This window comes from Micromys minutus (genome assembly GCF_963924665.1).
Source record: "Micromys minutus genome assembly, chromosome: 1".
Classification (NCBI taxonomy): Eukaryota; Metazoa; Chordata; class Mammalia; order Rodentia; family Muridae; genus Micromys; species Micromys minutus.
In genome coordinates, this window is record NC_137969.1 from 90,323,749 (window position 1) to 90,339,501 (window position 15,753).

Below are 15,753 nucleotides of genomic sequence, written 5' to 3' on the forward strand. Positions count from 1 at the left end.
AGACAGTGGTGGAAAAGACAGTTTCTTTCTTACTTGCACCCATGTGTTTATGAGCATGCTCCTGGCCTCACAGGCCTGACCACAAGCCGGGCAGGAAGGGAGATCTACACAAAGCTTTCTCACCGTGCTGACATTAGAGTCCAGGCACACAAACTACTTGCTGTTGAACCATGTGCTTACAGGGCAGGCAGGGAAAACCCTCAAGATGGCAGGTCACTTGGAGAGCCAGCGTGCTAAAAGGTTGAAGAGCGGCTGCCTCTGGTGCAGTGGCCAATCTTGGTTGTCAATGTCACACACCTGCGGTGAGGTTGCCTCGGTGAAGAATTGCCTAAGTAGGATTGGCCTGTGGGCATGTCTGTGGGGTATTTTCTTAATTGCTATTTGATAAAAGAGGGCTAAGCTCACTGTGGGCACTGCCATCCCTAAGCAGGTGGGTCTGGGCAGGCCTGGGGAAGTAAACCATTTCTCCATAGTCTCTGCTTCCTCCAGGTTCCTTGTAAGCCAAGTAAACCCTTTCCTTGCCCATTTGCTTTTGGCCTGTGTTTCACCATGGCAACAGAAAAGCAAACTATAGCACCAGATCACTAAATCTTACATACCTACATGAATGTTCACACACACACACACAACACACAGAGAGAGCAAAGGCTACGTAGTCCATCCCAATTGGGCCAAAAAGATTTTAAGTCTGTGCTCCTTGCTACATGAGCCTCTTTTATTCTCATTTATAAAATGAGATAATCTTATCCACCTCGGCCAACCAACGGATGAATTGCATAAAATGGGCCAGCGTTTGCTGAACCCCGGATAAACAGTAGCTACTAGGATTAAATGGAGAAATGGGGTGTACTCATTCAGAAGGCGGCATTCGCCCCCTCTTCGCTCCTGTGTCAAGCATGCTCGCCCACTTCCGCAGCTCACAGGCAGTGTTTCAAACTCCTACACCCTCTGCCAAACAGGACTCACCCTGCCATCAAACCCCAGCCCATCTCCTTCCACAGCTTTCCAGGAGATTCTGTGGGCTGCTGGCAAACCTTGCTTCAGCTCTCCACTCCCTGGGGTTCCCAGACCTCACAACCTTCTGCCTCCGACACAAAGCTGTCTCCAGCTTAAGATCCAAGCCCTAGCCACTCCAGAGCCCTTTGGATGTGACCATGCTCCATCAAGGCCCCGTGTGCCTTAATGCTCCTGGTTTGACCTCAACTCCAACAACAACCAAATAAACTCTTACACATCTCAGCTCCGATACCACTTCCTCCAGTGAAGCCTTCCTCCATCCCCTCACTAAAAAGGCTCTTATCTGACCACTGGCAGTCCAGCGACTCCCTTCAAACACAGCGTACTTACAAGGTGAGGGAAGATTTCCTTACACTGCTCACCAGAAAGACGCAGCTTCAACTAGAATGTTGGGCACGCCGTTCTCTGCACCCAGCTCAGTGCCAGGTACGGAGCTGAAATGCACTTGGTGCTTGCTCAGTGGGTGTATTTGTTGATGTATTTTGCTTTATTTTTGTTGATTCAAGGAAACAATGAATACAGCTTCTTCCCACCAAAGAAGTGTGTCTCCCTGCAGAGAAGTGTCTACAGAACTTCTGGGGCCAAGGAGAGCCAAGGACATTCTTAAGGACTGTCTGCTGTCTGGCTCCTACTGTGATATATCTATATCTATATATCTATATAGATATATCTATATATAGATATATCTATATCTATATATATCTATATATCTATATCTATATAGATATATATATAAAACACCAGGTGTCTATTCGCCTTATCTTTTTTTAAGATTTATTTTATGTGAGCACACTGTAGCTGTCTTCAGACACACCAGAAGAGAGCATCAGATTCTATTACAGATGGTTGTGAGCCACTGTGTGGTTCTGGGAACCGAACTTAGGACCTCTAGGATGAGCAGTCGGTGCTCTTAAACACTGAGCCATCTCTCCAGCCCTCTACTTTTTATCTTTTGAACAGAGTCTCTCTCTCTCTCTCTCTCTCTCTCTTTTTAGTACATGAACTGGTCAGTCACCATTTATTGGACACTAGTTCTCTGTCAGGGTAGAAGGTTCAGCGGGTGAGTTCTTGATCGGAGTGGACCAGGCAGTTATGCTCAGCTGTGTGTCCTCAGTGGTACTTGCGTCGCCGCTCATGTTTGAGTTCCTTGTAAGAAATGCAGTAGCTGAAAACCATGTAGGCTGCCAGCACCATGTTAATCCCTGAGATGCTGCCTTTCCGAATGTTGATGTACTTGTTGTAATACCGGTCGTACCCTCTCCAAAAGGCTCCTGCAATGCCATTGGGGGTGAAGTCCCGCATCAGTATCCAGTTTGGCAGATCTCCAAGTTTAACCTCCATGAGCCTCTTCTTCAGTGGCACGAGGGACGCCATCTTAAAGTCCTAGTGTCCACAGAAATCCAGCTGCGAGCGAAGTTGAACAGAGTCTCTTACTGAGTATGAAGTTTATGAAACCAGCTTAGACCAGCTGGCCAGGGCTCTCCAGAGTCCTCTTGCCTCTGCTTCCCCTCAGAAGTACAGGCCATGACACTTTGGTTTTTCTTTGAGGTCTGGGGAATCCCGGTTTGGTCCTGCACTTGCATAGTATACTGGCTGGTTTTGTGTCAACTTGACACAAGCTGGAGTTATCACAGAGAAGGAGCTTCAGTTGAGGAAATGCCTCCATGAGATCCAGCTGTAAGGCATTTTCTCAACTAGTGATCAAGGGAGGAGGGCCCAGCCCATTGTGGGTGGTGCCATCCCTGGGCTGGTAGACCTGGGTTCTATAAGAAAGCAGGCTGAGCAAGCCAGGGGAAGCAAGTCAGTAAGTAATATCCCTCCATTGCCTCTGCATCAGCTCCTATTTCCTGACCTGCTTGAGTTCCAGTCCTGACTTCCTTTGGTGATGAACAGCAATGTGGAAGTGTAAGCTGAATAAACCCTTTCCTCCCCAACTTGCTTTCTGGCCATGATGCTTTGTGCAGGAATAGGAACCCTGACTAAGACACATAGCAAGCCACTTATTGCCTGAGCCATTTCCCCGGCTCTATAGTTTGTTTCTGTGATGTTTTCCCTGTGTACAGCTAAGCCACTGTTTCATACACTACAAAGTTCTACCACCCCTACCCAAGGGACACATTCTTCCGTAGAGGAAAAAGGCCAAGGGTTCCGCCACTGGGAAAGCCAGCCTAGCAGCCCCCCTCCCCCCGCAGCCTCGCAGTCTAACTGTACCCAGCACTGCATCATTTGCTGTGTACAGGCCGAGGAGAGGGTGGGGTGGTCACGGACTAGCACCACAGAAAGAGCTTGGAGAGGCAGAGGAGGTGCTGAGAGGGCATCAGGTGTTGGCGATGCTCTTTTACCTCATCCATCACAAGTGCACAGGCTCTGGGGACACGGGGTGTGTAGCAGTAAGCAGCAGGGGCTGGAAGACTCTTGGGCTTCTGACTGGAAACAGTTGGAACAACTGGCTTGAACAAACCAAGAGGCGCTTAAACAAAAGGCGCTTGGTGGGAAAGTTGCTTCAGGATGTGAGTTTCACAGCAAGAGGTCAGGCGAGAAGAGGAAAGCAAGGCAAAGCTGGGGACTGGAAAGGGGAGCCTGGGGTCCTCCCCTAGAGGGGCAGCGGAACCTTGTGACTGTCCTTCATCCTTAGCTTGTCCAGCTGGCACTGGGCACAAAGCACACAAGCATGCCTCCTGACCCCTTAGTGCATTTGGTTCAGATAGAAGTGGGGGTCTCCAAACCCGGACCCACTTCCTTCTCTGGTCCAGGGCCTGCCTTCTAGGTCATAGAACTGTATGTGCTTTTCTCTGCTGGGTCCCTTGAGAGTGGTGTGGGCTCTGGGGGCAGGGGTGACCTTTGTATAAGCAAGAAAATCTCCAGTACCTACAGGTGAGACTCCTCAACCCCACCTTTTAGCTGTGGGGTCCCCGGCTGGGATAAAGACAATAAGAATTGTAAGTATTTGTGTATTTTTTCTTTTTAATTTAATTCGTCATTTAATTCTTCAATCACTCAGATAAGTAACATAAGCCCTAGGGGGTGGGGTGGAGATAGTTCATACAGCCTGAAAGCAGGCAAGCCTAGGTTGGAAAACAGTCTGAAGTCCAAAGTCCCAGCCCAGGGTAGGGACCATACTTACCACAAACAAACAATTATCGACTGAATCCTGACACCAGCTTGAATTGAATTCTAGATAAACAAGGAATAGTTTTTAAAGAGTTTGTGGGGGCTGGAGAGACGGCTCTTCTAGAGGTCCTGAGTTCAAAGCCCAGCAACCACATGGTGGCTCACAACCATCTGTGATGAGATCTGGTGCCTTCTTCTGGTGTGTCTGAAGACAGCTACAGTGTACTTATATAAATAAAATAAAAATAAAAACAAAAAATTTGTGGCCTCCAAATATTGTACAGGAAGTTGATAATAAAAACAACTCCTTATTTGTCTGAAACCTAAGTCTAGCCAATGCCTTGTGTTTCTCCTGGATCTCAGCTACTCTGGGATACTACTGTCTCTCAGGACTCAGACCCCATGAACCACTGGGGAAAAGCAGAAGCCAAGGTTAAAGGGAGCTGTCCCACCAGGCTCCGGGCTCAAGCAAAGACTTGTCTTGAAGGTCAGCTGGCCTTTTCCTTTTCCAGGAATTAAGCAAAGGGATCTTCCCCAGGGGGCAGATTTCACGCGGTCACAGATCTGACCCTCCTCCGCCCAAGCCCACACACCCTTGAAGGAGAGGCAGCCTCTAGGCCAAGAGGTCCCCACCCAGCATTGGCTTCCTCCTCTGCACTCTAATACTGAGAAAGCCTCACCACCCCCAAGCTCATGCCCCTAGGCGCTCTGGGTTTTTTCATAGGCTGTTCTGTGGATACAGAGCCTGCCTCAGAACACCCTGGCTGGAACTACCGGGTGGAGCACAGGGTTCCAGGTCTCAGACACAAAGGGCTTTTTATTAGTATATCTCAAATATTACAACCTTCACTGGGTTCAAAGAGTTAACTCAGCTGCTATTTGCTACTAGACAGTATGGACTGTCATGGCCTCATGGGCACTGTTGGCCTCTGGGGCACAGGGTGGGAAGGGAAAGAGAGTGGGCTGTGGTCTTCCAACCCATTCTCTTGTGTCCAGCTCACAAATACAAAGGCTCAGCTCATTCCTCAGCCTATAAACACACAAGGCCAGTGGTTCAACCCATTCCTCGGCTTACCCTGGCCACCTGCAAGCCCCCAAAGGGACTGGAGCACCACAGAGATTTCATCCTCCATCCCCACACTACCTCTGAACTCTGACTCAGCCTGCCTCACTCTGGAAGTCAGGGTTCAGCAGGCTTGGAAGTCAGGCGGAGAGGGCCCAGGTTTGACCAATACATTGTACCCGCTCTGATAGCTTAGAAAATTGGTCGTTGAGCACTAGACCCACCTTCCTTTCCTTCTCATTGGCCTTCTCCCCCACTTCTGTCCCGCACACGCCAGTGCACCCTGCTGTCTTCCTCCAAGGGACCTGCCTGACTTTACCTCTGTGATTTCAGCTCACTCACGCTTCCAGCCAGCCCAGGTGCTTGTGGCCTATGAAGCCTGCTGGGTCCTGGCCAGATGAGTCTAGCCTGTTGCTTGCAGTGCTAGGAAGTGCCCCCAGCCCACGGCTGCACTGTGCAAGGACAAGGGTGTGTCTCCTGTATGCTTCCTTCTGGGAACGAAAACAAGCCTCATGGCCCTGGATTTTGCCACCATCTTGCTTTTAATCATCGTTGCTGTTGGTTTAAGTCCTCCCACGGACGGTGCCGGGGTGAGGGCGTGTGTGCCACAGGCTTCCTGCACGCAGTTCACAGGATACCTGTTGCGGATGGTTGTGTATGTACCTTGTTTCCCTTCAGTATCCCTTGTCTATTGGTTGGCCCTATTACCCAGTTGCTGTGAATAGAGCTGCAGGAAACACGGACGTGCAAGTGTGTCTGCGATGTGTTGGCTCGTAGTCTTTGGAGTAAACACCAGATCTGCCTTTCATCTCAAGGCAGAGGGATGCTTCTGAGCACAGCAAAGGCAGCAGGTGGGGGTTCTGCAATATCCTTTGTCAGCCCCTCCTGTCTCCTCAGAGCAGCCCCTCCCTCTGGCCCCCTTCTCTTCACTTCCTGACAGGGTGGGGGAGGCTCAGCCTTGACCTTGCCTACCACTGTAGACATTCCCAGCCCAGATCGAGCTATGACTTGTAGACTCTGCTCCTGCTTCATCCTGCCAGGGAAGCACCCGACGCTTATTCTTCTCCCCAATCTCCCCTGAGGATCCCTCCTCCCAGTCCTGTTCACCCTCTTCTCTGCCCCCACTCAATCTTCACCATCCTGATCCTTCCCTCTTCTCCATCCCCTCTGAAGAGTGCTCTCTCTTCTCACTGGTCCTAGACTCCTTATTTTAAAGAATATTTTAAATCCAACCCATCCAGAGATCCCATGTCTGTCCCCTCAGCTATGTGCAGAGCCCTCCCTGCTCTGAGCTGCCGTCCCCTTACCTAGCATCTCTTAGGACTCTTAGCTACTCTTCCATTGCACCTTCCAATTTAGCTTCCTCCTCTCCTGCTCCTCAGACACACAGACCGTCTCTGTATCTTTAGCCTCTGCTTAGATGACTGTGCTGGGAACACACGGGACAAGACTACCCCAGCTGCCCTGTCTAGATCGAAGCTTTCACCAGCTCTAGGCCACACCTCACTTAGATCCTTTAGGACCCAGTTTACTCTCATCTACAAGCCATTCTTTACCGACTCCCAACTACTAGAAGCAACCCAAGGTCTGGGACCTTGGTCTCAAGCATCTAGCACATAGTAAGTCTTCAATAAACACTGGCTGAATAACAGACCCGGTTATTTTCTCCCCTAATCTCTCCCTACTGGAACTTTACAAGGCCATGCCTAGGAAGCTGGCCAGGTAGACATGCAGTGTTTTCTTAGCCGGGTGACCTGGGAACAAGGAAAGGAAGGGTTTAAAGAGCCAGGAAGCTGCGTGGGGAAGTTTGGCTGGTCCCACTAACAAAACTAAGAGCAAGCTGTGGATTCTGTGGACCTCACTGTGACTTGGCATAGAGTGGACCTCTCCTTACTCACAACTCTCCTGTCCCAGGCACAAGAGGCTCAGCAGAGCTTGTCCATCCTGCCCTCATATCCCCCAGCCTGGCGTGTACCCCACCTACTGCCCCAGCCAGTTTGCTCCCATTTGCTTCCCAGCACTTCTCCAAACATCTCCACTCTCACACACATCAAAGAACACCTGCTTTGATCTGGGCCAGTGAGGGCAACTTAAACAGTCCCGGGACAGACAAATGATGGACGGACAGACTGACAGAGAGACAGATGGGAGCTGATCTGGAGGCTATGGGCTACCTGCAAATAAATCCAAGCTCTGCAGATGAGAAGTCTCCACACTCCGAGGAGGCTTATGTTTTCTCATTGGGAAGGAAGGGAATACTTCTGACTTGGAGGGTTGTCTGGAGATTGTGTCTGTAGGGACTCAGCTACTGTGCTCCATCCCCAGGCACACAGTGAAGGAATCCTCAGAAGGAGTCCATCTGCCCCAGGCCACCATGTTGGTGGTAGAACTGGGCTTCCAGAACTGCTGCCACCTTCCTGCCTCCGTGTGGCACACAAAGAGGATGGTATGTGACCAGGAAGGACCCCAGAAGCAATCCTAAATTCTTACTGGGAAATTGATGAGATTTATTAGTTAAAAACACCAATTAACATTCTAGAAATCTGTGGGGCTCACCTGTGAAACCCCTGGAGAGAGAGGGGGAAGAGAGGGAGGAAAGAGAGAGAGTAGAAATGTGTGTGTGTGTGTGTGTGTGTGTTTCTGGCAGCCAGGCACTCCGGGACAAAACCTGGATTTAACAGGAAACTCTAGAAGAAAACACACCGAATGTGCAAGGTTTGCCTCCCACCTTCTTTACATACTGCTGGCTTGGAATGCCACCTCTGGGTCCCCAGCACCAGGAACCAGTGCCCAGTGAACTGTGAGGGAGGGAGGGACGCATGTGGCAGTGCTCATCTACAGAAGGGCTCAGTACTGCCTGGTACGGTACCTTTTGTTGTTACCCAGGGAGCTTCGGAACTTGTGTCTTGGTAGATTCACCCACATGTCTGTGGTAAAAGCCATCTCATCTGGGAGTCAGCAATCAACACTCCCTAATGTCTTAGAAGGAAAGAAGGAAGGAAGGAAGAAAGGAAGGGAGGGAGGGAGGGAGGGAGGGAGGAAGGAAGGAAGGAAGGACAAATGAGTTCTCTGCTATGTGTACCAGGGCTAAGCCACCTCCCTCTGCACAGCCTGGCTTGTGTAACCCCTGATCCTTGCTGGTGAGTCATACACCCTTTGCATTGACAGTTTCCATGAAATAGACTAGAATCCTGAAGTTTTCATTCCGTTTGAGTAAAGATTCTTCAAATAGGGCTGGAGAGATGGCTCAGTGGTTAAGAGCACTGACTGTTCTTCCAGAGGTCCTGAGTTCAATTCCCAGCAACCACATGGTGGCTCACAACCATCTGTAGTGGGATCTGATGCCCTCCTCTGGTGTGTCTGAAGATAGCTAGAGTATACTCACATATATATATATAATAAATAAATCTTTAAAAAAATAAGATTCATCAAATCCCTGGATCTTTCTCTCCTCTATGTCATAACTAGCGCATATCAAGGAATAGCTTCGGCATCAAACAATGCTACCTTGGGTCTTACTTTTGTATCAAATCGTGTGTGAGTCTCTACCTTCCTTGACCACCTGTGGCCAACCCAGTGTGCTTAACCTCTGGTGCCTTTCACAACAACCTTTGACGTTCCTGCGTTCCTTCACTGGGAACCCAGGGGACATTCTCCCGGTCCCCTGGGTCACATAAAGCAAAATGATCAAGAGCTAACCAGGTGTGTGGGAAGGTCAGAAGATAAATTCAGCCCATCACAACCATTTACAAGATAAAAGAGGCAGGGTAGGGACCCAGCAGCCCTGCTCTATGTAGATTGCACTAAACTTCCTTTGTTGACCTTCCTCTACATAGCCAGGGGATGGAAAGATGCCCTACCCACACTTAAGTGCCATTACTTTCTCTCTTTGTCAGAGGGCACCCAGGACAAGACATGGCTCAGGGCAATGGTGGGGCAGGAGATGGTTTTTATTTTGCCCACCAACTATTGATCCAGGTACTGGAGATGTGGTCAGAGAGAGTACTGAGTTTAGGACTTCCTCATAAAAATGTAGGCTCTGAGGACACTGGGTGCTTCTCTTGGGACAGTCTAGCTCTTGCTTCAGAGAATGTAGCCTCTGGTTCACCATTCCTTCCTGCCTCTTTCACCCTCCTCCAGGGGGTTGGGGGTGGGGTGGAGTTGCAGGATCTTCCTCAAAACAGAGCAACATGGCCAAGAATACAGAAAGCAATGCACATTTAAGACAATAGATCCTGGCGTAGAAGACTGGGTTTTCCACCTCAGGAGGGAGAGAGAGCCTGACTGCTTTTGGGCTGCCATGTTGGAAGGAAGCCCCAATCCCATGGGGAGATCGTGTGTACTGGATAGCAGCAGCAGCAACAGAGCCTGAATTTGAATTTTGCTCATTCAACAAGCTCGTGAGTTAAGATGCGTCTGGAGGCTTTGCTCTGAGAGGCACCCCAGCCATCTAAGCTTCGAGAGTTATGTACACTGAGGCCAGAGACTTGGGATGGACCACAGATAAGCCATCCCTGTGATGCAGTCTTCAGGTTCCCAACCATAGCAGAATGTCTACAGTTTGTGTTATATTTATCACCCTCAGATCAGAGCAGCCCTAAGGAAGCGCATTTCAAAGGGGAACAAACAGCAGGAACAAACAGCAGGTACACAGAAAACCATTTAACAGAGAGGGAAACCCCAGAGGATTTCTCAAGCACAGAAGTATTTAAACACAGGGGCTCCGATCCCGAAAGAAAGAACCGCTGAAAGGTTTAACAGAAGTCAGCCAAGCACCTGGACCTTTTAAATTTGTCACCAGCTTCCAGGGAGTTAGGAAGTTGCCAGAAGGGCAGGAAACTCCTCAGACTCAGCTTGAGGGGTGGGGTGGGGGATGGACTAGGCTGATCTGTGACCCTCCGTGAAGCTGAGGATCATGCCCACCTTGTCCTGACAGAAAAACCACAGTGTTATCCCATTTCTCTTCTACTTCAAAACCTCTGAGAAGCGTCTGTTGATTGTGTTTGCTTAACCAGCGAACAGTTTTAGGAAACACAGTCCCGGGCTTTTTATGGTGAAGACTGGAGAACAGGACTGGCTGTCGGCACTCCCAGCCTTCCCTTCTCAGGTCGCCTCCTGTCAGTGGGCTTGTTCCCCACCTCCCGTGCCACTCCGTCCCTGATTGTTAGATGTGAGTCACTTCCTGTCTTGTCGTTTGTTTTTGTTTTTGTTTTTTTCCCCTTGCTGTTATGATAAAGCACTCAGACCAAAGCAGCTTTCAGGCAACAATTTCAGGTCCGGTCCTTCCGAGCGGAGAAGTCGCCCCCGACCTTGGGGGAGCCGTTCCCATGGCAACCATACTAAGGAGCAGAGAACGCGGTCTGCTCCTTTTCTTCGTTTTTTTACATAGTCCTGGATCTCAGCCCAAGGACTGCCACTGCCCACATTGGGTCTTCCCACTTCAATGATGCAATCAAGGTGACACCACAACCACCTCCCACCCGGAGCAGGCCTTGGCTCCCAAGAGAGTCTGGAGTTTGTCCTCTGTTGTGCTTGCAGAATTCCATCACCTCAGCGTCACGTGCTCCACTCTATCCGGCATCCCTTACCTTCACTCACTCTGGGTCCCCAGCTCCAGATATTCTTTGGTTTCTCAAGATTTCCTCTTCTCTTCACCCTCCCTCATTCCTTCTCACCCAGGTTAGATGTCCCTTCGTTAACCTGATAACCTTCCGAATAGCTCTAATCCCAATCTCAGATCTTGCTTCGCGCTTCCAGAAAAACAAATTAAAATAAAACCCCCAAAACCTCGGCAACCTTGGTTAAATCGAATCATTTATTTCACACTGCCTCACATAGAGAGCACCTACTTGGCTGACCATCCTGGCTTTAAACTTACTTTCAACTCTCTGCTTAGAATTTGGTCTTTGCAAAGAGGAGGGTAGAAAGGAGGAAGTAGCATGGTAGGGGCTTCAGGATCCTAGTAAGGGTCGAGAGATCCTAAATGGATTGCCGGTCCTGGTGTCAAGTTCAGGGGCTATACATGTCATAAGATAGAAAATACGGTTGGATCTCAAGTCTTAATAAGGTATAAAAAGTTGGAAACCGTCTGTAGCATGAGTCTATCTATTGTCCCAGTGAGCCATTCAGAACCTAGAGTTGTAATATTGACCAAAGGATAAAAAGTTCTGGGCAAGCAGTCGGCAGAGCTGTAAGGTTGGTTCACAAGTCAGTGGTTTGGCAGTGGTCTGGTGCCATTCCAAGTTGAGACGCTCTTTGTCTCCACACCTGCCTATTGTTAGGATCTGCCTCACGTTTGGTGTCTCCTAAGGGATACTCTGACACGTTCCTTCAGCTTCTGCCGTACCACAGAGGAAAACTCAGGGGGGAAACGAAAGGCCCTGGCTCACTAGCTTTTCATTCTTGGCTTCCCTTCCTGGCTTGGCCCAGTCTCCTTTCCTCTGAGGTCTCCACAGAACAGGGCTTCAAAAGGTCACTAGCCTCTTGCCACATAACCAATTCTCCATCTCCCCCAACCTGTCCCTAAGCCCCCAGGGTTTTTAAACCATTTGTCCTTGGAGACTCTTTCTTCTCCCCGCTTTTAGAACTTCTCGTAGCTTACCCTATACCTCTGTGGCTGCTGGTTCTTGGTGTCTCTGTTGGTCTTCTTTCATCTTCCTGACCCCCCAGTAAGTTGAAGTGTCTCCGAGCTCAGCTTTTCTCCTCCATCTTTCTAAGGGCCCACTGCGGTTGGCAGCCACAGATCTTAAGAGAGTGCTGTAGCCAGACCCAAGCCTTAGGATGCCTCGGCGAATGATGGGTAGCTTTGTTTCCAGCCAGAGAGGCCCCTAGACTCTAGACTCAGCACCCAAGGGTCTGATGAGCTCCTACCCTGGAATACTCAGTGGCCCTGTGGAATCGGTCTAATGTCAGATGCTACATTTTCCCTGACCTCTGAAGTCTTCCTATTTCTTCAAGGACCAAGTTTACCTCCAGCTTCGCTGCCAGGCCAAGACTGACAGAAGCCTCTGCTGTCCCCACCTCCATTCCTGCTTGTTGACCAGCTTGGATGCTTACCTGTGCTCTACCCCCACAAAGCAGTGTGGGAGGGGCGTTTAATTTTTAAATAAGTACCTGGGAGTGTGTCAATACTGGATTCGTAACCCTGCAGTCAGCAGGGGGAGAGCCGGCCTGTTCCGAGTCCTTCTTGCACCCTGTGTCCTCATTCTCCTAACTTGGCTAGAGTAGCTAGCTCCGGTGCGGTGTGGCTCTCCCCAGAGGCCTGACAGGTTCTTGCTTCAGGTTCTTGCTTCAGGGGCTCATTACTATCGAGGCTTCCTTTGCTCACCCTCCCATTTCACTCCCCCACCTCGCCCCCCTTGAGTGTTGAGGGCTATCCTGATCCATAATTGTGCCTCTCTCTCTCCTGGCATGAGGACAGGGCTTCACCCGAGCAATGCCTGGCTCAGGCGGGTTGAGTATTATCTGCAGCACTCCTTGTGTGACTGTTGCAAAGGCAGAGGTGTGGGCAGCAGTCTGGCCAGCAGGCCCTGTCGGTCTTGCTACAGATCTGGAGGAAGGCTGACACCTCCATGGTTGTGTCTAGAAAGGTGAACCTGTAGAGGAGGCGGGTGTGGGGTGGGTGAGGTAGGGGGCGCAGGACACTCACTGTACAGCAGTGGTGGCGATTCTGGCCCCATTGGCTGGCATATGGAGAATTCTGAAGATTTTTTTTGTGGAAAGTTCTTTCTTTCTTAGAGGAGCAGCTTTCGGACTGAGAAGTTCCCTGTGCTTTTGCAAGACTCAGTTCCCCGTGGGCCTATAATTACGGATAATCGGCTCTGTGCTCTGAGTCAGCTGCCGCACCAAACCCTACACAGGTTGCAGGGCGCAGCCTCTCTCCAAGCATCTGTAGGAACCGGCCCCACCATGCAGAGGCCTGCCTGCCCAGATTGATTCTGAATACAATAGTCACCTTCCCTCTCTTCATCCTGGGCAGGTTTCTGCAGCAATCGAGGCTGAGGCCAAGGGGGCTTCTCCATCACCCAGACAGTAGGAAGGAGCCCCCAGGCATGGGGAGGGAGTGCCAATTGGGGATGCTCATAGCCCCAAGCTGCCTCTTACCCTTATTCAGCTTATCCAAACAACCAGAAAAATGACTCAGCATCTCCTTGTCCTGCTGGGCCCTCACCTAGCCTTTGCTTACTGCACATTCCTGGACTGTTCTAGTAACTGCTGGCAGGAACAGCAGGGCCCATTTAGACTAACTTAACAAGTCAAGCCAAAGTAGAAATACCTTTCAAGGGTCCCTCCCTTTGGCTCAGCTGAGGGACTTTGCAGAAGGTAACAAAATAAGTTCCACTTCAGCCAATAGTCACCTATTTAACTCAGCTAAGCAAGAGACGTGGGGATCACAGCTCTGGGGGAAAGGTGCCCCAAGCCCAGGTACTCAGGGTTAGGATTCTTCCCCACCCTCTTACAAACCGAATGCAGCATTCCTGACAGGGGTGTCCTCCCTCGCCACGCATTCACCTCCTCACAAGCCTGCCTGGGCCAGAGGCTGGGTCAACGAAGTTAGCAACCACCGACTACACAGCAATCCTAGGCCAGGCACCTAGTGGGTGCCCTGGGGACAGAGGAGACTCCCAAAGGGCAGCTCGAAGATAGAACACACTCCACACAAGAGAATCTGCAATCTGGACTCTGTCCGTGTCTGTCCGTGTCTGCCGCAAGCCCACAGGCTCGGCCTCGCACTACCTCCACTCCTACCCAAGCTTCTCTTTACCAAGTGAGAAACTGAAAAGACAGTGAACTTAATCCAGTGGCCAGTGAGTTCACTTGTATAGGGAGAGAAATGTCTGTGTTGGGGGAGGAGGAAGAAGAAAATGGAGCAGGAAGATGCTAACATCTGAGCTCCTCCTCATTGTCCAGCGTTAGCTGGTCTGGTATTGGGGAAAATTCCCTAGCACCTGGGCATGGACTGAGAAAGACACAGGCTTGAACCCCTGTTTTGCTGGACTGACATGTTTTACAAATAGTTCTATGCACGTGTAGATTCAAACTATGGGTCATAAGGCAGCTCACAACTACTTGTAACTCTAGTTTCAGGGGACCCAACACCTTCTTCTGACCTCCAAGGGCACCTGCAGATCTGAGCATGAGCCTGCACACACACACACACACACACACACACACACACACATTTAAGCAAAAGTCTTCCACCCACCTGTATGGGGTTTCTGAGTTCTCATGCATCTGTGTGGCTGTGTTTTGTTAGCAATTTGGCAGATGGTGTTTACTGGGGGCACCCAGAGGTGAAGAGCTGGGCCCTGAGTACCCTCAGAAGGACCCTAGCCAAGTACATTCCCTGCAGTGGGCTCTGTGCAGCTGCTGCAGGCAGAGCCCTGTGGTCAGCATTCTTTGCAAAGGACTCTCCACGCTGAGACAACAGCCAAGGGTCACACAACACAAAAGAAAGGGACCCTAAAACCCAAGCGTCAAAATGTGTGAGAATTAATTTACACCTCCAAATCCTAGAGTTGAGACTGTCATGGCACCCTGACCTGAGGTTCCTCAGGAAGGAGCAGCAGCAGCTGGAAAGCAGGTTTTAATGCGTATGGGCCTTGCACAGCCGTGACCAGAGCAGGTCCAGCCCAGGCAGGTGACATGGCCCACAGCTTTTTGCAAGCTTCTTAGCTGGGGGAAAGAGAGACTTAAGATTCTCCAATTCCATGTCTCCCTAGATAGCCACACCAGGCTCGGCTGCCACAACCTTTAAAGGTCTTTTATTAGTGGGTAGATGTTTCAGGAGACTGTGAACCTATGTGCTTTAAAAACAAAACAAAACCATTAATTTAGCTGGGCCATGCTACTACACTCCTTTAATCCTAGCACTTGGGAGGCAGAGGAAAGTGTATCTCTGTGAGTTCGAGGGCAGCCTGGTCTACAGAGTTCCAGGACAGCCAGGGCTACACAGAGAAACCCTGTCTAGAAAAACCAAAACAAATAAACACCATTATTTTTTAGGTGAGTATATACATCAAGGCTCATGGAGGGGTGAGGAGCAAACTTGCAGGGGTCAGTGCCTTCCCTCAGCCCTGTAGGTCTGGGGCACTGAAGATCCCCGGGCTTGGCAGGCTTGGCAGCACCTTTACCTACTGAGCCACCTCGATGGCTCTCTTGCCACATTTCAAGAAATATCTTACTCATCGAAATCCGTATGCAAACGATACGCCTGAAGAGCGACACCCGGCCATTGTGAGGGGACAGAAATCAGAAGAGATCAAACATAATTAGCTTATCTGATATGGCTCCACCCACCTCAACCTAGTTCCTTAGGAAGCCAAGTAACCCACGTTGTTATCGTGGAGGTTCAGGGCTGTAGTATAAATTATTAAAAATCCCAGCATGGGGCTTCTTCTCCGACTTAGACCATTTATGTTTCCAGATGAAAGACACAGGCAGCCTTTTTTTAAAAAGATCTATTTATTTGTTTATTATATATAAGTACACTGTAGCTGCCTTCAGACACACCAGAAGAGGGCATTGGATTCCATTACAGATGACTGTGAGCCACCATGTGG

At 50.0% G+C, this 15,753-nt stretch overlaps 1 protein-coding gene across 1 annotated transcript; it reads right to left on the reverse strand.

Moving 5' to 3' along the window:
- Positions 1 to 2,127: 2,127 nt before the first annotated feature.
- Positions 2,128 to 2,391, reverse strand: LOC308423160 (ATP synthase subunit f, mitochondrial-like; the record flags this gene model as incomplete). Its single annotated transcript, XM_080919794.1, has 1 exon — positions 2,128 to 2,391. The coding sequence occupies one exon, from the start codon at positions 2,389 to 2,391 to the stop codon at positions 2,128 to 2,130; it is 264 nt and encodes an 87-aa protein (XP_080775920.1).
- Between the last annotated feature and the right edge of the window lie 13,362 nt (positions 2,392 to 15,753).